Source organism: Pristis pectinata, chromosome 29, assembly GCF_009764475.1.
Source record: "Pristis pectinata isolate sPriPec2 chromosome 29, sPriPec2.1.pri, whole genome shotgun sequence".
Taxonomy (NCBI): domain Eukaryota; kingdom Metazoa; phylum Chordata; class Chondrichthyes; order Rhinopristiformes; family Pristidae; genus Pristis; species Pristis pectinata.
Window position 1 is genome coordinate 3,445,309 of NC_067433.1, and position 26,435 is coordinate 3,471,743.

The 26,435-nt window shown below is 43.5% G+C and overlaps 1 protein-coding gene across 1 annotated transcript in view; it reads right to left on the minus strand.

Annotated features, from left to right (window-relative positions):
- The window catches only part of LOC127584204 (bone morphogenetic protein 1-like), a 203,848-nt gene that overhangs the window by 31,634 nt on the left and 145,779 nt on the right, over positions 1 to 26,435 (minus strand). The window contains 5 exon segments of the mRNA XM_052040801.1: positions 3,981 to 4,097; positions 9,633 to 9,651; positions 9,653 to 9,687; positions 9,690 to 9,734; positions 10,955 to 11,077. Coding sequence (XP_051896761.1) covers positions 3,981 to 4,097; positions 9,633 to 9,651; positions 9,653 to 9,687; positions 9,690 to 9,734; positions 10,955 to 11,077 — 339 coding nt within the window.

Below are 26,435 nucleotides of genomic sequence, written 5' to 3' on the forward strand. Positions count from 1 at the left end.
TTGACAGTTATCTCTCCTTTTTCATGGTTTAGATCATGAACTTGCCCCAATGCCTCCACACAAGTGTCCCCCTTATTGCAAGGTGACAGGTTACAGAAGAAACTGAACTGTCTAACAAAGAACATAGAACAGTCCAGTGCAGGAACAGGCCCTTTGGCCCTCAATGTCTGTGCTGACCATTATGCCAGATTAAACTAATCCCACCTGCCTGCACATTTCATATTCCTCCATTCGCTGTTTTTTCATGTGTCTGTCCAAATGCCTTTTAAACCCTCCTATCATGTCTGCCTCCACCACCACCCCTGGCAGAACAGTTCAGGCACCCACCACTCTCTCTGTAAAAAAAAAACTTGCCCTGCACATCTCCTTTAAACTTTCCCCCTCTCACACAGTTTTCATCAATGTGAAACATTGTCCCATATTTTGTTTACAGAAATTCATTTTAATTTCTTGTGGAATGTTCCATGAGAAATATATTTTAGAGAGGGTACAGCACAGACCCACTCTAATATGTCAAATTATTTGGAATGAGGACACATTGCACAGTCTAGATTTATATTCCCTTGAGTGCAGAAGATTAAGGGGATTAAATAATTTTATAAGGTATATAGAGAAATTGGAGAAAGGGGAGTTAAAAAACATAAAAGCCAAGCTGTTCCAGGATAATGTCAAGTAGCACTTCTGCACATCAAGGACAATGAATGGGAATCAATGACACATTTTATATATTAAACTAAAGAATTTTTGTCATCAGGGGTTTACAGAGTAAAGATGTGTATGTGGAATTAGTGAGCAATGATTGAAACGGTGGGGAGAGCTGGCGTACAGAGCTGAATTATCCCCTGCCATTGTGTAAGCAACGGCTTGGAGGAAAAGGCTGTAGGGTCTGTGTAATGTTTGCCAGGTTAATAGCCTCAGCTCTGGATACCATTGGCTATTCAGGAATGGAGACACTGCACTGTATAGACACAATCCTTCTGTGAATTCTCTTAAATTCTCCCAGACATTCCAAAATTATCAGGGAGAAATAAATCTGCCTTTTTTTCCCCAAAATACAGCTCTCTTTAACAACGCTGAAGGAAGTGTACAACAACGTTGTAATAAATGAACCCGTTTTAAATCTCCAGGATGCTCTATATCCCAGGATTTGGAGTGCACAGACACATTCCAACACCATCTGGCATTGAGCTTCTTGGAGTGCACAGGAAATAAAAGTCCTGGGGATTTTCTTCTTGTGTGTGACATTAGATTGAGCTGTGCAGCAGCAATGAAGAACCCCTGCAGCTGAAAAATATCACAACACTGCCTGATTAAGCATTCCTTACACCTGACCTGCAAAAACCTCTTCACAGTATAATCCCATGTTCCTCATGGCCAGACGTTAATTTTTTTTTGTCTTAATTGGTTGCTTTATATTTCAAAGCATCATTGCAGAACCCAGCAGGGCAAGGGTTACAAACTGCAAAGCAGTTTTGACCAGCAGAGGGAGATCGTGAGTCCTCTTGTGGGTTAATTTTCCCCCAGCAGCCAAGGTGAGGATCAGAGCTCGCTCAAACAAGGCTCCCTCTCTGTTGGGAATGTATGGTTTGGCATGGAAAGGCTTTTAAAATGAATTTGTCCTAAATTCTTCCCTCCACCTCCTACCAATCATGTTTTGTAGTTCCAGAGGCACTCCTGACTACATCAGCATCCTTGAAGTGTGATGGACACTGAGCCACAGAAACAGCAAGCATACAGTGCACCGTAAAAAAATCCTGTCTATGTGCTAACAAATAGAAGGTAGTAATTAGTCATAATCATAGAGTAATGAGGCATGGAAACAGGCCATTCCGACCAAGTTGTCCATCTAAGCTAATTCCATTTGCCTGCATTTGGCCCATATCTCTTTAAACCTTTCCCGTTCATGCACCTGTCCAGATGTCCTTTGAATGTTGTTATTGTACTTGCCTCAACCACTTCCTCTGTCAACTTGTTCCATATACCCACCACCCTCTGTGTGAAGAAGTTGCCCCTCAGAAGCCTATTAAATCTTTCCCCACTTACCATAAACTTATGTCCTCTAGTTTTTGATTCCCTTACCTTGGGGATATAAAACTGTATGCATCCACCCTATCTATGCCCCTCATTATTTTATACACCTCTATAAGGTCACCCCAGTATGACAACAAAACAAGTGTATGCTCCTAATCAAATGGAGGACAGAAAGAATGAACCTAACATTCAGGATGGGGAAAGACAATTGGCTGCAACAAACTTATCAAGTCTCAACCTCACAACATTCACCCAAGCAACCATCATTTCTCTCAATTCCCCTGAATCTCCCCTTCCTATGAACTTGCTCTACAATCCATAAAGCTTTGGATGAAAAACCTAGAGTTGGATTTTAAAAAAAGGACTATTTTCAATTGAGCTGTTCAACAGTCATTCTGGCTTTAAGACTTTAGTGACTGTGTGTGTTCCTCTGAAGTCTTTTTGTCAATTGCTTTGTTTTGTCTTCAAAAACAGGAGCCTGGGGACTTGCTGGATCGTATAAATCACTGTTCAGCTGTGACTTCATGAATTTCTTCCCAACTAACATCTGCCCTGGGGCGTGGTGCTTCCAGCCCAGAGCATCCTACGGGAGCCCACTCCCTCTTCCGATCATTAGCAGTGTGGGACTAAAGCTGTCACTGGTGCATGTCCCATTCCTGGAATCAGCAGGACCAATGATTGCAGGAAGGAGGAGGAGGAGGTGGGCCCCAGCTAAGAGATAGCATCATTCAAACATCAGATCAACACATCTCCCATTTAACCTGACCGGAAAGCACCCGTCAAAACACAGCCAAGTTAGAAACTGCTTGATGTGCAGACAATGTGTGGAATTAGTGCTGGGGGTAGCGGCTTTAATTGAGATTTTATTCATGGGGCACAGTATTCTAATGATGCATTGCACAGGTTAGAATTGTGAAACTGTTAGAGAGTAGTGGACTCTGCCCAATACATCACAGGCACATTCCTCCCCACCATCGGGAGTATCTACAGGAAGTGCTGCCTCAAGAAGGCAACATCCATCATCAAAGATCCCCACCATCCAGGCCATGCCATCTTCTCGCAGCTACCATCGGGCAGGAGGTACAGAAGCCTGAAGTCCCACACCACCAGGTTCAAGAACAGCTACTTCCCTTCGACCATTTGGTTCTTGAACCAACCGGCACAACCCTAATCACTACAGTTTAGCAAAACTGTGACCACTTTGATCACTGCACTAAAATGGACTTCTTTTTTGTCCTAATTGTGTTCTTTCTTGTAAAAATTATGTACAATTTATGTTTAATTTATGTTTTTCTTGTGATTGCTGCATATATGCCTGACCCTTATCAGTCACCCCAAAGTGCATCACCTCACACTTCTCAGGATTAATTTCCACCTACCATTGCTTTGCCCATTTTACCAACTGATCAATATCATCCTATAGCATACAACTGCCCTTCTCATTGTCAACAACACTATGGATCGAGCTTTGGTGATCGAGCTTAAATAAAATTCTGTTGTCTGGTGAACTGCAACTGGTAATTGGGCCTAACCAATCTATATATTTGTTTACACTCCACAGAAGCCCCCTAATGGCGACAGAAAGTCAATGCAGCAGCCTTTAATATCCCTTTGGATCAGAGAGTTCTACAGTTCTGGTCGCCACACTATAGGAAGGATGCGATTGCATTGGAAAGGGTGTAAAGAAGATTCACCAAGATGTTGCCTGGGATGGTGCATTTCAGTTCCTAGGAGAGACTGGAGAGGCTGGTTTTGTTTATCTTGGAGTGAAGGAAGCTGAGGACCTGATAAGAGATATAAGACTCATCCATTTCTGAATCCCACAAAAGCCACATTATATTGTTTAGAAAATAGCTAGAGCTGTTACATGAAGGAAAATCCCGGAATCTCCTTGGCACATGATTTAACAACAACAAATTGCCCTGATATGGTGTTTTTAATGCAGTTACCTTCATAGACGGCTGAGAATCCTTTGCCGACCCAGCTGCTGCTGCTTCGGAATTCAATCCAAAGCCGGCTGTCCGTCGAAATGAGGGAAGGTGGAATCCTATCTCCACAAAACCTACCTGGAAAAATACAGCAGATCAGAGACAAAGTTAACCCAGCGAATGGAAAGTGAATGTAAGGACATAAGAAACATGAGCAGAGTAGATCATCTGACCCTTCAAGCCTGCTTTGCTGTTCATCAAGACCATAGCTGGTCTTCTACCTCAATGACATTGTCCTGTACCCTTCCCACATCACTTGATTTCTGCAATATCCAGAAATCTATCTGACTCTGTTTTGCATGAGTCACTGACCGAGGTTCCACAGCCCTCTGGGAGAGAGAATTCCAAAGGTTTACCGTCCTCTGAGAGAAGAAAGATTTCCTCCTCTCAGTCCTTACCCTTATTTTCAAACTCCTAAACTCTTGCAACTAGCCTCCCCACAACTAGTCTGTCAAGACCTTTAACAACTTGATAAGTTTTGATGAGATCTCCCCTCTTCTAAAACTCTAGAGAGTACAGAGTCCACTGAATCTCTCCTCATGTGGCAAACCTGCCATCCCTGGAATCAGCCTAGTGAACCTTGGCTGGTAAGTACAGCTTGTTACTTGTATCAATACCACCACAGAACAGTTTTTTAAAAGATAGGTGGGAATTGGCGATGGTGATTTTTTTTGCAAGGATGGCAAAAACTGGTTAAAAACAAAATAGATCAATAACGTCAATATTGTTTATGAGAATGTGCTGTGCGTAAATCAATCTGCACTGACATACATAACAACCAGGAATCCACTTCAAAAGTGATTCTAATCTGTACACAGCACAATCCACCAATCAGTGCTGAGATGCATCACCGTTTCTGGAAGTTCTGACTGAGGGAAGCAAGGGCTCTTCTGAAAGTCTTGTGGAATCTTTTAACATCCAGCTGGATAACTAACATTGGAACCTAGGACCTTGAGTTGGTGTTGCAGAGAAGTTGAGATTTTCAGAATCAGAATCAGGTTTATTATCACTGGATTATGTGTCGTGAAATTTGTTGTTTTGCGGCAGCAGTACAGTGCAAAGACATAAAATTACTATAAATTACAAAAATAAATAAATAGTGCAAAAAAAAAGGAATAACGAGGTAGTGTTCATGGACCATTCAGAAATCTGATGGCAAAGGGGAAGAAGCTGTTTTTGAATCATTGAGTGTGGGTGTTCAGGGCCCTGTATCTCCTCCCCGATGGTAGTAACGAGAAGAGGGCATGTCTTGGATAGTGAGGGTCCTTAGTGATGGATGCCACCTTCTTAAGGCACCACCTCGTGAAGATGTCCTTGATGGTGGGGAGGGTTGTGCCCATGATGGAGCTGGCTGAGTCTATAACCCTCTGCAGCCTCTTGCGATCCTGTGCATTGGAGCCTCCATACCAGGCTGTGATGCAACCAGTCAGAATGCTCCCTACTGTGCATCTATAGAAATATGTAAGAGTGACATACAGAATCTCCTCAAACTCCTAACAAAGTAGAGCCGCTGGCATGTCTTCTTCATGATTGCATCAATGTGTTGGACCACAAAATTAGAAGAAATTCAGAGAAGCTTCAGGAAGAAGAGGGAAGGAATAAGGTAAGGCATTTTGGAACATAGTTCAGCCTCTACCAGTGAGCTCCTGAGAAATGCATTAATGAGAGAGCCCCAGGTTCACGGGGCAAAGATGATTCCAGCTGTGCTGTAGCTGGGCTGCAAAAGGCAAAATCCAATTCCATCCAAAGAAATGCAAAGCAGAAAAGGTGAGGCCTAAACAAACCCACGAATTTGATTAAACACGCAAAAGGAGCACAGGAAACAGAGCGTTGGTGAAAGCTGTGTGAGGAACAGCCTCGGTGGGTAAAAGGGTGTGTGGCATAGAATCCCAGAGAGTAGAGGAAGTGTAGAAATAGAACCCTGCTGTAAAAGCAGCACAGGAGACAGTGTGTGAGCAGCTAAAACACGTGTGAGATACAGACGTGGGGAATAAAAGGAGCATGAGAACTGTGATGGACATTCACCTTCCAGGCCCCAAAAAGGCTTATTACTAACCTCAGCTTTTTAGCACAGCAGCATGACCTGTCCAAGTGTCAAGAAGTGGTTGTTCATTAAGCTAAAATCACGTTTGCAAAAACAACAGAAATTGTCCAAGGCTCAAGATGTTTGTTGTTTGCTAAGTTAAACTTCTAACTAATGTTCCCTGCTCAGCCTCTTGACATAAACAAGAGAGCTTAATTAAACCCTCCAGTCACCAGGCCTGAAAATGTGGTTGAAAAAGGCATCACAGGCCAATGATGCCAACTCAGTGAAAAAACAGAATGACAGAGCGAAGGGGTGACAGAATGAAGACCTAGAATTCATTCCTCAGCCTTTGGTTTTTGCGACGGACGACTTGTTTGCCTGCAACTTGTTGGTATGGCATTTTAGCTTGTAAGAATTGTACTTGTGTCTGGAAATCCTTTGCAAGTTACAAGTCGCTGTTAAGAATTACTTATTAGAATTAAACATGTTCCACTTAAAATAAAATAAATTGTTTAAACAGCTTCATAAGCTGGAAGTATCTTCTCTTTGGTTGGGAGAAGGGACTCACCGCTTGAAATAATGATTATTGACAGCAAGACTTTTCCATAGAGACTGGAGAAGTGAAGTAAACTAGTCCTTGCAGTGTAGGTTGATACAGTAAAATCTCCCTAGAGTGAGGGTACTCATAGATACTTATGCCAGATAGAACTTAAAGTCTTGATTTAAGTTTAGAGCTCTCAGACGGTACACTCAATATCATCACAGAACCAATGATACAATGAGTAAAAGGGGCATAGGAGACGGGATCCCGGTGAGTAGAAGCAGCATAGGAAGTAGAGTCCCCGTAGCGTGGTGGTGTCACAGTGAGTAAAAGTGGAAGATTAAGTTCCAGAGAAACAAAGGACGGCAGATACTGGAATCTAGATGAAAAACAAAATGATGCTGGAGGAACTCAGCAGGCCAGGCAGCATCCGTGGAGATTAAGTTCCAGTCGGTTTAAACAAGAATTTGGTTTAAAAAAAGAGCCAGAGAATTTTAAAGATTTATTCAGCATAGGAAAAACAGGAAATATCCCTCACAAAGGACATAGAATAGTTCTGCACAAGAACAGGTCCTTCGGCCCAAGGTGTCTGTGCCGAACACGATGCCAAATTAAACTAAGTCTCCTCTGCCTGTACCTGATCCATATCCCTCCATTCCCTGCATATTCATGTGTCTTTCTAAAAGCCTGTTAAATGCCACTGTCATATCTGCTTCCACCACCGCCCCTGGCAGCCCGTTCCAGGCACCCACCACTCTGTGTAAAAAACTTGTACCCTTTCCAAATGGGGCAACCAGAATTGCACAAAATACCCTAAATGCAGCCTAACCAAAGTTTGATGTAGCTGTGACATGACTTCCTTACTCTTATACTCAATGCCCAACCAATGAAGGCAAGCATGCCATACACCTTCTCAACCACCCTTTCTACTTGTGTAGCCACTTTCAGGGAGCTATGGACTTGGACCCCTCCCAAGGCACTTCACACCAATGAAATGTTGTCACTATTTAGATAAGAAACCCTGCAATCTACTTGTGCACAGCAACCTCCCATAGACAGCAATTATTCCAATGACAAGCTAATCTGTCTTGCAGATGTTGAGTTGGTATTGGACAGGATGGCAAGGAGAACTTCTTTCTCCCCTGTGAAATGGTGCCATTGAATCTTTCAATGTCCACCTGAGATGACAGAAGGCACCTGGGTTTAACTTGACTTCTGAGAGAGAGAAGCAATTTTAATCAGATTTAATCAGATATAGGAGCCATAGATCAAGTGGACAGTCAGAGACTTTTTCCCAGTGCGAAAATTGCTAACACGAGGGGACATGATTGGAGGAAGGTATGGGGGGGATGTCAGGGGTAAGTTTTTTTTACACAGAGTGGTGGGAGCATGGAACACACTGCTTGCAGAGGTTGTGGGGGCAGATACATTAGGGACATTTAAGAGACTCTTAGACACATGAATGATAGAAAAATAGGGGGCTATGTAGGAGGGAAGGGTTAGATAGATCTTAGAGCAGGATAAAATGTCGGCACAACATTGTGGGCCAAAGGGCCTGTACTGTGCTGTAACGTTCTATGTTCTATAGAAGTGGAACATCAGAGATGTGTGCACCCACTCAGGATCAATTTGGGAAAACAAAATCTAAGTGTACAATTGTATTTAAGATATGACCAACTCAGCCCATTGTTGGTTGGAGGATCTTTCCCCCTAGACTCTGCACACTTTGGTCACCCAGGTTTGGCATCAACTGACCATTGGGTGTTGTTTTATCTCACACCCTGCAGCCCATAGTCCCCTTCTGCATTCTGAACTGATCAACAAGTGATACGAGTCAGAAGGTGTAAGCCTGTGCTGAACTTGTCAGTAGGTCGTGCTATGGAAGTTGTCAATGTCAACTTAAATATCAATCACACACCCCAACCCTCAAAGTAATGCTAGGAAATGTATAAGCTAATGGGTGTTAGTCAGGACAGAACCTGGTCCAACTGTTCCCCAGCCCAGTAGCACACAATTAGTTACTCCACTAATGACTGAATCGCCTACTAACTAGAGTTACACCATGAGGAACTGGCAGTTCGGACAGTCATACAAAGATCTTAGGATCCCAAGTCCACCCTTGGAACTGTATTGTTTTTATTTATTTATTTTTTTGATTTGGGGGTTCTCTTTTCATATAATTAAATTTCTTTTCAATTTCTTTTGTATGATGCTCACTTAGCAGGAGAGCGGGAGGTCCAGATTATATATTTTACTCCTTGTGAGCATATATATATTAACTGTTATTACTGATATCCCGATCTCTTCGCACCGTGTGTATAATCATTAATGTTATGTATAGTAATTTGAATTAATTTGAAATTCAATAAAGAGATTGAAAAAGAAAGAAAGGAACTGTATCTTTAGCAACTCCAACCCCCACCATCTAGCGGGACAGGACAGAAGATACAAGGAACACCACCAGCACCAGGTCACACATCATCCTCACGTGGAAGTATAACAACCATCCCTTCATCATAGAACATAGAACATTAGAGCGAGAGAGGCAGACAGAGAGCGAGAGAGACAGAGAGCGCGAGAGAGGCAGAGAGAGCACGAGAGAGAGAGAGCGAGAGACAGAGAGAGCAAGAGACAGAGAGAGCAAGAGACAGAGACAGAAACAGAGACAGAGAGGGAGAAAGACGAGACAGAAACAGAGACGGAAACAGAGAGAGACAGACAGACGTATGAGGAGAAAAAACAAATGGAAATAGTCTTTTGAAAACCTGAGTGTCTCACACTATGTAATTTCAAACTGAATGAAAAGGAGGGAGGAGTGACTGAGTGACTCCCAGATTGGGTTTAAATGGAAGTGGTTGATGTAGATTAATCGACACAATGATTCTTCATCACAGCACACTGCAAGAGAAGGATGAAAGAATATGTAGGGCTGTGAATTACAAAGGACAAGAAACAAAAAAGGGAAAGAAGCAAGGTGAAAACAAGAAAATTCAGTGGGCAGAGAGGTTTATAATCAGATCTAAGTCAGGAGATAACATATTCCTACCACGCAGTGGGGCCTTTCTTCCAGTATCCATCACGTACTTCCACATAATCGTACAGCACAGGCGGCTCCTGAATGTGTCCATGGCAGTGAAATTTAAATAATCTGAAACAGAATGGGATGAGATGCAGGTGAGACTGAGATGGAAAATACAGGAGAAAATCTTATTGGGGGTGCACTGACTGCAAAGATAACAGATGACACCCTGACCTGTGCTTCTCCTGAATGACTTAAATGGAATAGAGAGAGGGAGAATGTGAAGTGGCTTCTGCTCCACTTGTCACCCCTTGCACAATCTAAAGTCAAAGTCAATCCCAACATCTTCCAATACATCTCCCAGAACAGTATTGTACCTCACCCGAAAGGCCATTCTGCATCTTCTGACCTGCCTCACAAGAGCAACATCATTCAGCCTAAGTCTGCTGCTGCTACTCTTCAAGATCATGGCTGATCTAACACCTCAATGTCATTTTCCAGCTCTATCCCCATATCCCTTAATTTCGGAGAAATCCATCCACTAGCTATTGCACAATGAGGAGTATCCAATCAACTTTTACCCCAAAACATATGGATAAATAGTGGGGGCGTCCTCTGGCCTACAACCAGACCGGAAAGTTTTCTGCCACACCTTACACCTCCTTGCTGAAACTAGCCAACAGGGCTCATTTCTGGGATTTTTCCCCATGTGGCTCAGTACTACACCAGATACCATTCAACATCACAATGTTGTTTAATTGGAGAGATTTTTATCGCCACATTGAATTGATGATGAGACATTCATGCCAGTGGCAGGGAAAGCTGGATTCAAAGTCAAAGGTCCCAGGAGTAAGATAACAATGTGGTCTCCCATTACATCAACCAGTTTGCATTACTTCCCTCTTCATCAGCAGCCTTTTCCCACCAGATTGTGGAATAACCTGGAAAGTATGGAGGAAATATTCCCACAGATGATTTCATGAATGACTGTGCTGTCTCAACCCAATCTCGGAAGTAAACTTCAAACATGACTCATGGGGTTGATTTCTACAGGGACACTGACTGATGGGGTGGGGGGTGGGAAACCACTCAAATTCTAGTTCTCAAAAGGCACTCCAAGCCATCCCACAAATGAGAAGATAGTTAACCATGACTCAAGTGTAGAGGAACTGGCTGTGTGAGTGATAAGAGGATAGTTACGGTTGTGGAGTCATTCCAGCCTGGATAATCTGGTGAATGTCTTTGAGATTCACGTATGGGCTTCGGGGCTCCTAAAAGTCTGCTAACCCAGGGTTTGGGGGGTTGCTGTGGCCTCATGGGGGCTGTTCATTGTTCAGCAAAGCAAAGACTCTTAACCTTCTCTCCAGGAGTGACTGATATTCTCCACACACAATGAGTAAAAGATGAATATCCATTTGGGAAACCAGGAGAAGAAAAGTTTCCCATGGAGTCTTGAAGGGTATCCCCACATGCTGTTGGAACACAATACAAGGGGTCCCTCCATCATTCTTTGGTTTGGAACAAAATATCCTTTATGCCAAACTATGACATTACAATTAGGGAACACTAGATTCCAAGCAGGTATGTCATCCATAGGTTTAATGGCAGAATAATTGACTGTAAATTGTTTTTATGGGCAGCTCATAATTTCAGTACCAGATAAGACTTACAATGCACCAGAAACTTAACTATTGTTTTTACGTTGACTGATTTATATTCTCCCCATAGACTTTGTCCAGGGAGCATAAGTTAGTGTGGATTTCACAGGATGCCAATTACAATCAAAAGTTATTCAGCCTGAAGAACATCTCAACCAAAAACAGTGCACATAAGGATTGAAAGAAATCATTTTAAACAGGAGTAAGTTAGCTGTCTTTGCCTGATGTTGCATTTCACACATTTTTAATCCACTTTCACACTATCATATTCCCACTATTTTTGTGGATACAGGCTGTTCCCAGGTTACAAACGCCCGACTTACGGACACGTTAAATACAAATAAAATAATATTATTAAATTCAGATGTCTGACATACATACGTATATACATACAATCGTTCCTACGAACATCAGAACTAGTTTCATGTGTCATCTTTTGCTCCTCCCACTCACCCTCCCTTTTTATTCTGGCTTCTGCCCGCTTCCTTTCTAGTTCTGATGAAAGGTCTCGACCCGAACGTTGACTGTTTATTTCTCTCCATAGATGCTGCCTGACCTGCTGAGTTCCTACAGCATTTTGTGTGTGTGTTGCTCCAGATTCCAGCATCTGCGGAATCTCGTGTCTCTGAACTAGTTTCCTATCTCTTTCCACTTTTAGTAGTTGTTCTTTCCTATCAGTCTAGCGTGCTTTTGATTCCATTCATTACTGTGAAGGTATGGTTACCATATCAAATGATTGTGTACTTTCCAACTTATGGACAAAATCAAATTAAGGGCGTCTGTTAAAAACAGAACCTGTTCATTACCCGGGAACAGCCTGTATAAGGAACACTACATCTATAACCAAAACATCTGTTCTGGGCTGCAGTGGTGAGCAAAGGAAGAATCATAGGACCTCTCTATCCTGATGACTAATCAGCAGTGCTAGCTTGGTATTACTGATCTAAGGTCATGTGGCATCTTCAAGAGCAGTCAGATCAGACACCAACACAAGGTGAAACAAAATTATCACAGGCATAGGTAGGGTAGAGAGAAAGGAATTTCTCCCCCATGGCAGAGGTGTCTAAAGCCAAGGGCACAGGTTTAAGTTGAAGAGGCTTAGAAAGGATCTGAGGAATAATTTTTCACCCAGAGTTGAAATCTGGAACACACTGCTTGAGAAGATGGTGGAGACACATACTTTCACAAAACTTGACAAAAGTCTGGACAAGTACATAAGGCATAGTAGACCAAGGACCAAGTGCTGGTAAATGGGGATTAGTATAGATAGGTACTTGATAGTTGCCGTTTAGTATTGTGGACCAAAGGACCTGCTTCTTCACTGCATGAATCTATGACTGCAAGGTCCTGAGGAACACCCTGCCCTGTCAATGGTGCCATCTTTCAGGTGAAACACTACCCACTACAAAGGACATGCAAGAACGCACTGTAAAGACCAGGAGAATTGTCTCTGGTGCTCCTAATAATATTTTCCGAGGTGATAGAATGCACAATAGGAAAACAAATCCTGTTCTCTCTTCCTTACAGTTAATTTGTTTCATCCATACTTCAACCAAACGGGAACCACCCTGAAGCATCTGACGACTTTTTTAAATTTATTTACAGCGTGGTAACAGGCCCTTCCAGCCCAATGAGTCCGCGCCACCTATTTCAAAACCCAAATTAACCTACCTGTACATCTTTGGAATGTGGGAGGAAACCGGAGCACTCGGAGGAAACCCACGCAGACACAGGAGAACGTACAAACTCCTTACAGACAGCGACGGGAATCGAACCCTGATCGCTGGCGCTGTAATAGCGTCGCGCTAACCGCTACGCTAACCGTGCCATTCTGAGACCTCAGATTTCTGCTGTGGATATAATGGAAGTGCTCAGTCATCTCCTTCAATGAAAAAACTCGTGCACTCTGACCTTTCCTTCTCAATCCAGTCATGTCTTGTCTGGTCATTACGGCCTCAAATAACATCGGGCTCAATAGCACTGGGCTACACACAAATCCAAGATCCAGACACCACCTAGCCTTGTCCTAATCATGTCAATAATGTCTTAATAGCCAACAAACATCATGTTTTCTCCATTTCCTCCTCTTCTTTCATGAAAACTTGCCTTTTCCATTAAAATTCATTCTCCACGTAATCTGCAAACCAAACATATATCTTCTATCCCTAGAAAGTGATGATACAAAAGGGAGATTTACTGGACCACCAGTTAAGTCAGCAATGTTGTTGATAAACAGATATCGCTCAAGAAAGCCAGGTTTTCTTTCCTAACGGACAATCCTTTAACAGTGAAATTATCTGTCCACAAGGCCTCACCTGAAGCCACTGAGAAGATTCACAGGCCCAACAAACAACTTTAACATGCTGCTCAAAAAGCCACGTGCAAGAAAAGTTAGTGAACCTGTTGGATGAATGCAACACAGATTAGTTGATCTCTGCTGGTGTTTATGCACCACACAACCCTCCCCTCGAGGAATATAAGACCATCCCATCAGCATTTCTTCTATTTTCTCTCACCTATTTATTCAGTATGCCTTTAAATGCAGCTATGTTGTTTCCTTCAACTGCTTCCCATGACAGTAAATTATACGTTGTAAGCAATCTTCATAGTGATCTGATAGTTTTATTGACATTTCTATTGACAGCCAACTTTATTCCCAAATTCTTTAAGAACCTGAATTCCAGTTTACAATTGGTTACAACGGCAACTTGAACTCTTCATTCTCCAGATTATTGTCCAACAACATCAGCACCAAACCAAGGACCCGTGTCTTACGAGTCACGATGCAGGTGGGAAGGTCCAAGCGTTCTCATGGCTCAACCAGACTGCCAGATGGCATAGGTGAGCTCAGAGAGTGAGCATCGGTGAAGTGCTTAGACCTGGCAGGACAGCACAACCGCCTGCTTCACTTTTCTTGAGAATGTGAGATTTACAGCAATAAAACCCTGAATAAGATGCAGAAAAAGCTCGACCACACACAGTGCGATAAATAGGTTGGTATTATCGAGCCCCAGTCTCTGGAACCTCTTCCAGTTCTCCACAGTCATCAAATTCTGCCCTCTGGTCCTCAGCTTGGATTCCCTCCCAAACCCGTCTGCATCTCATTTTAAGGAAGTTCTTAAAACCTGTGTTTGAAAACACTTTTGCCCAGCTGACCTTCTGTAGCGTAACATCAAATATTGATTGTTCCTGCTCTTGTGAACTGTTTGCTACATGAAAAGGTGCTACATAAATATAATTTGTTGTGCAGTCCAAATAAAAAGGGGTAGATTCAGCTCTCATCTCACTTCATTCTATCCTGTTAATGTGTGCTGTTGATTGTTTGTGTTTCCCTGTAGAATGTCCAGAACAGAGTGTCCACTCTAGGTTGGCATTTTAAACACTGATGATGGAGACACCAGAGACGGCAGATGCTGGAAACTGGAGCAACAAATAATCTGCTGGAGGAACTCAGCGGGTCAAGCACCATCTGTGGGGGGGAAGGCAATGTTGACGTTTCGGGTCACTGATGATGTTTGGGGAGTTACAGGAGATGGCAGATGATGTGCCTCTCCCTTCTAACCTCCACTGGACTGGTAGGCTGACTGAAGCCTACAGTTACACAATTTCCCATGTTAATGCTTAGACTTTGTACTCAACCAATCATCTTGGCATGGAGCTGGCTGGACTGACATTTCGTGCTTTTTGCCTCTTTCCCAGTAAAACCAACTCTAAACCATTCCTACCTCTCACATCTTTATAAATTCCAGTTTAAAAATACAGCCTCTACTTTTAAATGCTGTGAATACTGTGAAACACTGGAAGACCTGACCCACCAGTAAGAATCTTATTCACATTCACTTGCTGTTAAATACAGTGCCATTTCTGCCATCTGAAGCTGTAACACCAACTAAGAGATGAGGAGGAGTTCCTTTAGCACAGACGGCAGTGGAGGCCAAGTCATTGGGAATATTTAAAGCGGAGGTTGATAGGTTCTTGATTAGTAAGGACCTCAAAGGTTATGGGGGGAAGGCAGGAGAATAGGGCTGAGAAGGAACAATAAATCAGCCATGATCTAATGGCAGAGCAGACTCGGTGGGCTGAATTTTTGCACCTGTTTTTGGGACATGGGCAGGATAGGGTCTGATTTGGATGGACTCGACCTCACAATCTACCTCATTATGATCTTGCATCTTATTGCACTTTCTCTTTAGCTTTATTCTGCTTTCTGTTATTGTTGTACATTGTACTACCTCGATGCACTGTGTAATGAATTGATCTGTATGAACGGTATGCAAGGCAAGTTTTTCACTGTACGTCAGTACATGTGACAATAATAAACCAATTCCAGTTGTCTGAGACTCACAATGGAGCTCAGCTTTTAACATAGAGCAAAGAAACCCAGTCGAGAAGGGTCAACTCGTTCACAGGGGACACAAGAGACTACAGATGCTAGAATGTGGAGCAACAAACAATCTGCTGGAGGAACTCAGCGGGTCGAGCAGCGTCTGTTGGAGGAAAGGAATTGTTGACGTTTCGGGTCGAAACCCCCCACCCAGTTCTGATGCAGGCTCTTGACCCGAAATGCAGACAATTCTTTTCCTCCAACAGATGCTGCTCGACCCGCTGAGTTCCTCCAGCAGACTGTTTGATGTTCAATTCATTGACATCTCAGACAGAGTCCCTGTAAGCAGCAGTAATGGATGCTGGCTTTTTTTAAAAAAATATCCCTATCCATTTCATATGGCCAAAGCAATCCTCTCCCAACACCTTACGTTCTTTATGGACTTTTCCTTTAATGTGGACTGACAGACTAAATAAATGCAGGCAACTGCAGCATCTTTTGCACCATTGCCACAAGTACAATCAACAGAGCCAAGTGCTCGTGGGTCAGGAATATTATCCAGCCTAAGAAAACAATAGACCAAGCTTGTGCCTACATCTGATCGGTGGAGGGAGATAAATTAAAACAAATGGTGAAAGTGCTCAGATTGCAGTTTCCATGGAGCTGTGCTCTCTCCGAAGAAGGCAGAGATAGCCAAATATTTGACACCCAACAGCATCTGCCCATTGTACTGAGCCAAGCATCTGGACAGCACATGAGCAAACAGCTCACCCTGTCCCAGCTGCTGGGATGCAGATTTCCTGACTCCAGTCCTGTACTCCGAGGAATATAATGTGGGGACTTAGGGGGTATTAAGTAAACAGAACCATACATAACGGATCAAAATCACAATTCTGTTTCATAGATACAGATTTCCACAATTGGTGGCAGGAGTTCTGATATATTTAACAGAGAAAGAGAGAAATGCAACTGCAAAAAATCTGAATTGAAAACAAAGTTGTCAGAAATGTATAAAAGACTTTTTTTAAATTGCCAAGTTTTCTCCTCCCCAGACTGCTGAATCTCGCTGAGAGCGATTACTGCACTGGAAGTGCAGCACACGGCATCAGACACACAGCAAGAGTTCACTGGAGCCTTCTGAATTTGTTTTGACCATTGGGTGGGGAAGGTCAGACGGAACAGGGCAATGGGTGGGGAGCATCAGCATTGAGGTGAGTGAGGGGTGGAAAGTTAGGTACAATTTACGTTATTTTATGTAATTTATGGTTGTCATGTTTGTAAAGTACTATGCTGCTGCTGCAAAGAGCTAATTTTCATGACATTTATACCCTGGACATGTATGCCCATGACAATAATCTTGAACTTGAGAGGACAGAGCGGTGGGAAAGATGACGTTGTGCAGGTTTGGGGGTAGGAGGGGATCGAGGTGTGAAGGGCCATGGGATGGGAAGGGTTGGGGTCGAGGAGGATTGGAATGGGACTGGTTGGGGTGGAAAGGGTCAGTGGTGGGAAGGGTCAGCATCCAGGAGAGGGGGGGATGGAAAGAATTCCAAGTGGGGTGGATGGGGGTGGGCAAGGAAGGTGGGGGAGGGGAAGTTCAGGGATGGGGGAGATCAGGGATAATTAGGAGTCAGGAAGGTCAAAGTTGAGTTGAATCAGGATCAGGGATGGGTATGATCGAGAGTGGGAAGGTGCAGGGTCAGGGAGGTTCGGGAGTGGGAAAATTTATCATTGGCTTTGAGGTTCTTAAATCCTGCTTTTTACCCCTCTCAAGAATCACTGTCTTAGATGGTTGTAGACCAGAAGTCTTTCCCTCCCCATCACCTCCACAGCCCAAACGATGATGATATTTGATCACAGAGGGTGTTATATTTGAGCCCAGCTCTGCACTCACCCAATCCTGAGGCATATGCAGTTTCCTAATAAAGATCATGCCCAAGAAGGGGACCTTTCCTCTTCTCAGCTCGGAGCTGCCCAGTTCGACTGAGCCTGCACTGATCTGTGATGGAACCTGTGATCTCTGTGGCTCCTTGCCATCACATACTGAGCATCGAACCAGTGAACAGACAGGATGGGTAAGGAGTGTGGAACGGTTTTCAAACAATGCATGACACTTTGCACATTCGTAAGGAAAATAGAATTCTGACAGCATTTCTAACCTGTATAAAAACTTAACTCCAAAATAATGATGCAAGACAAACCACAAGAACTACAACCAATGACAAATGAAATATTACAAATTAAGATTGAGAATTGTGCTACAGAATTAAAAGATTTTAGGCCTTTGCTCAGAGCCACATCACTTCTAAACAATGGTACACATCTCTCAAAGTCTTAGCCAATTGGGTCTCTGTTCAAGTGTTGGCGGAGGGGGGTAGCGGAGGAGTGAGCGAGGGTGGCATTTGGTGACAGAGGGTGGTGGTTGGGTTCAGGATGGGGGAGGACAGGCAGTCTGCTTGTTGGGATTGGGGGAAGACACAGCAGCACATTGGTCCTGGGAGTGAGGAGACAGGAGGCCAACATGTTGGTTTGGTGGAGATGCTGGTGACAGGACAGCATGTTGCTTAGGGTCTGGGGATTGGAGGATGAGACTGGCAGCCAGTAGAGAAAAACCACAGGGTAAGATGGGAAGGGTGGCCAAAGTTTGAGGGATATTGGGGGAGGCCCCGTTCTGCGCAGGGATGAGGGGAAATTCCAGGGTGTAGGAGAGTGACTCAACTTTTCTGTGAAGGCCAGGGAGTCACAGGGGGGCCTAACGATGGGGCAACACACTCCAGTTCTACCATAATGCTCCAACAGAAGCTTTGCACCACAGCTGATGCAGAAATCAATCTGGGACACAAGGTGCCCTGTCGAATTTTCCACATGGCACAAAACAACTTGGAAATGTTGCTTCTGGGCAGCACGGTAGTGTAGCGGTTAGCATAACACTACTACAGCGCCAGCGACCCGGGTTCAATTCCTGCTGCTGTCGATAAGGAGTTTGTACGTTCTCCCTGTTTCTGCGTGGGTTTCCTCCGGGTGCTCCGGTTTCCTCCCACATTCCAAAGACGTACTGATTAGGAAGTTGTGGGCGTGCTATGTTGGCGCCGGAAACGTGGCGACACTTGTGGGCTGCCCCCAAAACATTCTATGCAAAAGATGCATTTCACTGTGTGTTTTGATGTACATGTGACTAATAAAAAGATCTTATAAATGTTTGTTACTATGTTTTAGTCGTGGGAAAAGAAATAAATTTTCAGTTGCATGATGTTGTAAAGAGAAAAGTTCCAGCCTGGAAATTCAAAAACCATTAAAGAATGAATAGATGCCTTGAATCATTGACTTCCCTCACTTCAGTCTCTAAACTAGAACTGAAGTAACATATGATCATACAAAATAGGCCACTCAGCTCTTCGAACCTACTCCACCATTCAATGACTAATTGTGGCAAGAGTTTACCCAGTTGGTTATCTGTAATCCATCTACCTCTGCCGTAAAAATACTCAGAGTCTGCTTCCACTGCTCTTTCAGGAAGAGAGTTCCAAAGTCTCACGACCCTCAAGAGGGAAAAAAAGAAGTCTGGGTTCTCACACAGGAGAAAACATCCTCTCCACATCTATCGTACCAATACCCCTCAGGATCATATGTGATTCAAGTCCCTTCTCACTCTTTTAAACTCGGGCAAATACAAACTAAGCTCATCCAACCTTCTTTTACTTCACAACCCACCCATTCCAAGAATTAATCTAGCAAACCTTCTCTAAACTGCTTCTAACACATTAACAAGTTTCCTTCAATGAGGAGAGCAATGCCATGCATAGCATTTCAGATGTGATCGCACCAACGCCCGATGCAATTTCCTCCCAACTATTGTATTCAATTCCCTTAGCAATAAATGATAACATTCTGACAGCTTTCCTAATAACTTGCTGCACCTTCAAGTCATACACCAGGCCATCCAGATCTCTCTGCACCTAAGAACACTGTGATTTCTCACTATTTAGATAACAGGCTTCATTATTATTTTTGATTCCAAAATGGGCAATTTCACATTGCAGAGAGTTGTAAGCAAGTCTATCATGAGAACTAGCCTCCCCTCCATTGACACCGTCTACACTTCCCGCTGCCTCGAGAAAGCAGCCAACATAATCAAAGACCCCTTCCACCCCGGACATTCTCTCTTCTACCCCCTTCCATCAGGCAGAAGATACAAAGCTTGAGAACCTGTTCCATCAGGCTCAAGGACAGCTTCTATCCCACTGTTATAAGACTCTTGAACAGACGTCTTGTAAGATAAAGAACTTCTGATCTCCCAATCTACCTTATCGTGGTCCTTGCACCTTATTTGTCTAGAACATAGAACAGTATAGCACAGGAACAGGCCCTTTGGCCCACAGTGTTGTGCCAAACCAATTACATTAGTAATAAGATGCCTCTGTGTAAAAAACTTGCCCCACACATCTCCTTTGATCTTACCACCATCACCTTAAATGCATGCCCCCTGGTATTAGACATTTCAACCCTGGGGAAAAGGTACTGGCTATCTATTCTATCTATGCCTCTCATAATCTTATAACCTCCATCTCTTCTCAGCCTCCACTGTTCCAGAGAGAACAACCCAAGTTTGTCCAACCTCTCCTCATAGCACATACCCTCTAATCCAGGCAGCATCCTGGTAAACCTCTTCTACACCCTCTCCAAAGCCTCGACATCCTTTCTATAATGGGGTGACCAGAATTGAATATAATACTCCAGATGCAGCCTAACTAAAGTTTTATAAAACTGCAGCATAACTTCCTGACTCTTGAACTCAATGCCTCGACTAATGAAGGCAAGCATGCCATACGCCTTCTTTGCCACCCTATCAACCTGTGTAGCCACTTTCAGGGATCTATGAACTTGGACTCCAAGATCCCTCTGCTCATCAACAGTGTACTGTCTCTTTACATTCAATCCCCCAAGGTGCAACACTTGACACTTGGCCGGGTTGAACTCCATCTGCCATTTCTCCGCACTGCACTGCACTTGCACTGTCTGCCTGCACTGCACTTTCTCTGTAACTGTAACACTATATTCTGCATTCTGTTATTGTTTTCCTTAATACTACCTCAAAGTACTTACGTATGGAATGATCTATCTGGATGGCAGGCAAACAAACTTTTTCACTGTATCCCAGCAAATGTGACAATAATAAATTAATTACCAATTATCCCACATTGTATTCCATTTCCTTTCTTGTCCATTCACTTAATCTATTCTTAAGATGTCTCCTTATGTCCTCTTCACAGCTGACCTACCCACCTATCTGGTATCATCACCTAACCATATCTTTCATTCAAGTTATTTATACAAATCATAAAAAGTCAAGTCGCCAGCACTGATCCATGTGGAACACGATTCATCACATCCTTCCAACTTGAAATAGACCGAGTTATGCCTATTATTTCCTGTTAGTCAGTCAATCTTCTATCCATGCCAATACGTTACCTCCCACACCATGAGCATTTACTTTCTATAACGTCTTATCAATTACCTTCCGGAAATACATCCACTGAATCTCCTTTGTCCACAGCACATGTTACTTTTTTTTAAAGAACTCCAGTAAATAATTCAAACATGATTTCCTTTCACAAAACCACACTGAGTTTGCCTGGTTTCTTAAACTTATTTAAGTACCCGGTTGTAACATCTAATAGCTATTAACATATTTCGTACTCTCTCAAATGTCATCTATAAATTCACAGATGACACCACTGTTGTTGGTAAAATCTCAGATAGCGATGAAGAGGCACCAGTCCTCAGTGGTGGGTCAGCGTTGGAAAGGGTGAGCAGCTTCAAGTTCCTGGGTGTCAACATCTCAGAGGATCTATCCCGGGCCCAACACATTGATGCAATCACAAAGAAGGCACGCCAGCGGCTCTGCTTCGTTAGGAATTTAGGGAGATTTGGTATGTCACCAAAGACTCTTGCAAATTTTTATAGATGTACGGTGGAGAGCATTCTGACTGGTTGCATCACAGCCTGGTATGGAGGCTCCAATGCACAGGATCGCAAGAGGCTGCAGAGGGTTGTAGACTCAGCCAGCTCCATCACAGGCACAACCCTCCCCATCGAGGACATCTTCAAAAGGCAGTGCCTTAAGACTTGTTACTACCATCAGGGAGGAATTACAGGAGCCTGACGACCCACACTCAATGATTCACAAACAGTTTCTTCCCCTCCGCCATCAGACTTCTGAACAGTCCAAGAACCCATGAATATTACCTCGTTATTCCTTTATGTTTTGCACTATTTATTTATTTTGTAATTTCTAATAATTTAATGCCTTTGCACTGTTCTGCTGCTGCAAAACAACAAATTTCACATCACATAAAACAGTGATAATAAACCTGATTCAGATTTTGATTCTCTGATCCTTTTCTTGTTGAATAAAGGAGTTGTATTTGCTAATTTCCAATCTAATGGAACCTTCCCTGAATCTAGGCAATTTCGGAAAGTTAAAACCTATACATCAATTATCTCACCAGCCATTTGATGTATTTTATAGAGTCATAGAATCGTACAGCAGGGAATTTGGTCCATGCCAATCAGAAAGCAAATCCCACCACTTAGACTCTAGCCCACTTGCCAGCAGCTGATTCCACTTGAACACCAACACAGGAGGGTTGATTGGTGGACAGAGGAAACTCAGTCTGTGCCCTCCAAGCACCACATACGAGTGATCGTCATCCACATGAGTGGTCAGCAAGCGATCTGCCTGTGACAGCCGTTGTCTTCCATCCCCAAAGTCCACACATGTGCATTCTCCAGGACAATTCAATGTCACTTCCATTTCCTTCACTTACCGCTTCTTGTGGCCACCTTGAGTGACAACGTCAATTTATGCTGAGTGTTGGGCAACACACGAGATGCTGGGTGATCTCTGCGGGTCAGGCAGCATCTGTGGAGGGAAATGGACAGTCGACCTTTCGGGTTGAGACCCTTCATCTGGACTGAAAGATAGAGGGGAGGAGCCAGCATAAAGTGGCGGAGGGAAGGGGTGGAGCAAGAGCTGACAGTGATAGGTGGATCCAGGTGAGGGTGGGGGGCTGATATTGACCCAAAACATCGACTGTCCATTTTCCTCTACAGATGCTGCCTGACCCACTGAGTTCCCCCAGCATCTTGTGCGTTGCTCCAGATTCCAGCATCTGCAGTCTCCTGTCTCCATCATGCTGAATGTTAGTCTGTTTTCTAAAATTACAGTCCCAGTCCTATGGAGAACTGGATTTAAAAACCCTGAACTCATTTCATATTGGCCCCTTTACAGGGAGTCAGAAGAGACTTTCATCCCAGGTACCAAAGGTAACGGCGTTTGCACATGATGTGAAAACAAAGCTTGTTGGGGACACTCAGCAGGTCAGTCCACACCTGTGGTGAGAGAAACAGTTCATTTTTCAGGGCAATGGCCTTTCATCAGAACTGTTTCTGGATTTGTACACAATACACTCCTGTTAAGACTGAATTTCACCTAGAACCTGCCTTATTGAGGAATATTCAGCCTCAACATCAAACCAGAATTTTCCATTATCCACAGGGGCAAAGCCCATCAATGTTTTGACCTGCTGAGTGAGAAGCCCATCCACATCCTCATCCAAGTCATTTATAAAAATCACAAAGAGCAGGGGTCCCCAAACAGATCCCTGCGGAACACCACTGGTCACCAACCTCCAGGCAGAATACATTCCATTTACCACCGCCCTCTGTCTTCTATGGGTGAGCCAATTCTGAATCCATACAGCCAAGTCTCCCTGGATCCCATGCCTCCTGACTTTCTGAATAAGCCTTCCATGAGGGACCTTATCAAACGCCTTACTAAAATCCTTGTACCAACGCTCCTTGGGAACAACCATTACTAACCTGTGCAGTGTCCTGTATTTAAATAAAACAGTTCTGCATCATGGTACCTCAGTGTCCCTGAATCAAACACATAAAGCAAAGTTTCAGTTTATTCTACAGATACTCTTCTATAAAGTTACGAACATGCATGAGATTCATCTTTCTTGAAGGAATTGTGCCCCTTCTCAATGGGAGATACCTCCAGAATCATGTTTCACACATCACACAAGTAAACAGATGAGATCTTGTGCAACTGCTGAACAAAGGAAAGTGCGCATTCTACTGTTGACTGATTTTCACTTATATTGACCGTGGACACCATTTAATTTGTACAATAGGCTGTTGTCAGAACTCATCTGGAATAACAGCTATCTAGGAGGAAGGTTTTGGGAACCAGCCCTTCATTAGTACAACTTGGCTCTCAGCTCATCCTGGAGCCTTGTGCAAAAGTTATAAACCTAATGAAGGGTAATTTTGTCGAGAGGGACCAGTCAGTTGCTCATTAACCTCTCACTGAACAAACAATCCTAAAAAGAAAACTAGGTCAATGTCAGCCAGCGGCTGCCAGGGTACATTTATTGCTGACTTGGCTGAATGGGATAAGGTAATGAAAAACATATTGGGAATACCAAACACTCTTTCCAGTCAGTGACCCTTGCAGGGTTTCGTTACAGCGCAGCAGAGAGCACAGATAGCATACATGTTGCAGGATATTAACCTACTTCACGTATTTAGAGTGTTTTGTGGGACGGGGAAGAGGCCCGTTTGTACTGGTTGTACTTAAAAGTTTTTGCTTGCATTTGGTAGTTGTGATAAATTGGCTTGAACTAGCAACAGTTGGTAGAGAGAAAAGTGTCTAACAGTGTTTAATCCAGAGGTGATTGCTGACAAAACTTTGTGTAAAACATGGAGCTTCATGCTTTAAAGCTGAATGATCAACCATGATCATACTGAATGGCAGAACGAAGGCTGAATAGTTTGCTGCTGTTCCTATTTTTTATGTTTCTAAAGCATCACAGTGGTTTTAAAATTGAAACTAAAATCAAAAGCATTAGCCTATCCCCCATGATGAGAAACAGGTTTTGTGATTCAGGAACCATTGTCCAAAGAGAAGCAAATACTGCGAATAAATGAAGAGCAGCAAACAGGCCTGACTGGAGCTCTGCAGGATAGCTATTCTGTTTTATTTTTGTTCACGGCATTCATAGAATCTTGCTGCACAGGAGATCATTTGATCCATCACACCTGTACTAGCTTTCAAAGAGCCTTCCAGATATTCAACTACCCTCAACCTGATCTGCAAACCTCTGCAATTTTTCCCCCTTTTCAAGGAAATATGCAATCTCCTTTTGAAAGCTCTTCCTCAGTCTGCTTCTACCATCCTTTGGGGCCACAGATGTCACAGCAACTCAATGCATTTATAAAAAAAAATCCTGTGTACTGTACGCCTATTACTAAACTCAATTCCTAACCAAATGTTTAACTGGTTGTTCTTGTTAGCCACAGTGCTTTGGTTGCTGCTTTCTGTATGCACCTCGTAGTGTTGTTACATGGCAGTGACCTCACACTGCTGTAGGTCTCTGGGATATATCAGCAGCCACTTTGAAACAGTCCAATCTAGTCTATCATAAAAACCAGCCTCCCCCCCATTGACTGTCTACACTTCCTGCTGCCTCGGGAAAGTAGCCAACATAATCAAGAACCCCTCCCACTCTGGACATTTTCTCTTCTCCCTCCTTCTGTCAGGCAGAAGATACAAAAGCTTGAGAACACGTACCACCAGGCTCAAGGACAGCTTCTATCCCGCTGTTGTAAGACTCTTGAATGGACCTCTTAAATGATAAAGATGAACTCTTGATCTCTCAATCTATCTTGCCGTGGCCCTTGCACTTTATTTGTCTACCTGAGCTGCACTTTCTCTGGAACTGCAACATTATATTCTGCATTCTGTTATTGTTTTCCTTTTATACGACCACAATGTACTTAAGTAAGGAATGATCTGTCTGCATGGCACACAAACAAAAGCTTTTCACAGTATCTCAGAACATATGACAATAATAAACCAATTACCAAAACACCGGACAAGGTACCATCAACTTTATCTCTACAAAATTCTCCAAATACAGTGGCAGGACAAGTGAACCAGTGACAGGGTCATTTTGCAACTCAGTATCTTCGCCCTGGGCCATTATCACCAGCATTGACATGTAGTGGGCTCCAATGGAGATGCCATGTCCCTCGCAAGCCCGATACCAGGCTCTCAAAACAGACGCCATCCCGAGCTCTTTAATGGCAAGACAGACCAGGTGGACAGAGGAAAAGATTCAAGGATGTTCTCAAAGCCTCCTTGAAAAGGTGTAACATCCCCAGTGGCTCAGAGAATCCCTGGCCTATGACCACTCAGAATAGGTAAGTATTTGGGAAGGCAGTGTGGATCTTACAGCCCTGCGCAAGGAAGCCCACCAAACTACCACCCACCAAGCACTTCCTAATTTGCTTTATCAACCACCACAGAGCCCACTGGAATGGAAGCACAGGCATAGACTCATACTAAATGGAAACAGCCCTTTCAGCCCACTGTGTCCGTGCTAGCCGTCAAGTGCATATATGTATACACTAATCCCACTTTCCAACATTTGGCCCATAGACTTCTCTGCCATGACATTATATGTGTTCATCGAAATACCTCTTAAATTTTGTGAGATTACCTGCCTCCACCACCTCCTCAGGAAGTTTTTTTCCATTTCCCAAACACCTTCTTTAATCCAAAGAGTTCTTCTTCAGATCCCCTCTCAATCTTCTAGTCTTGCTTTAAACCTGTGCCCTTTGTTGTTGGGGAAATTTCCTACCATCTACCCTATCTGTGCCCCTCATGATTTTGTATACCTCAATTGGGTCTCACCTCAGCCTCCTCCACTCCAAGGGAAACAAATCCAGCCTATCCAGTATCTCCTCATAGCTGAAGCCCTCCATCCCAGGCAACATCCT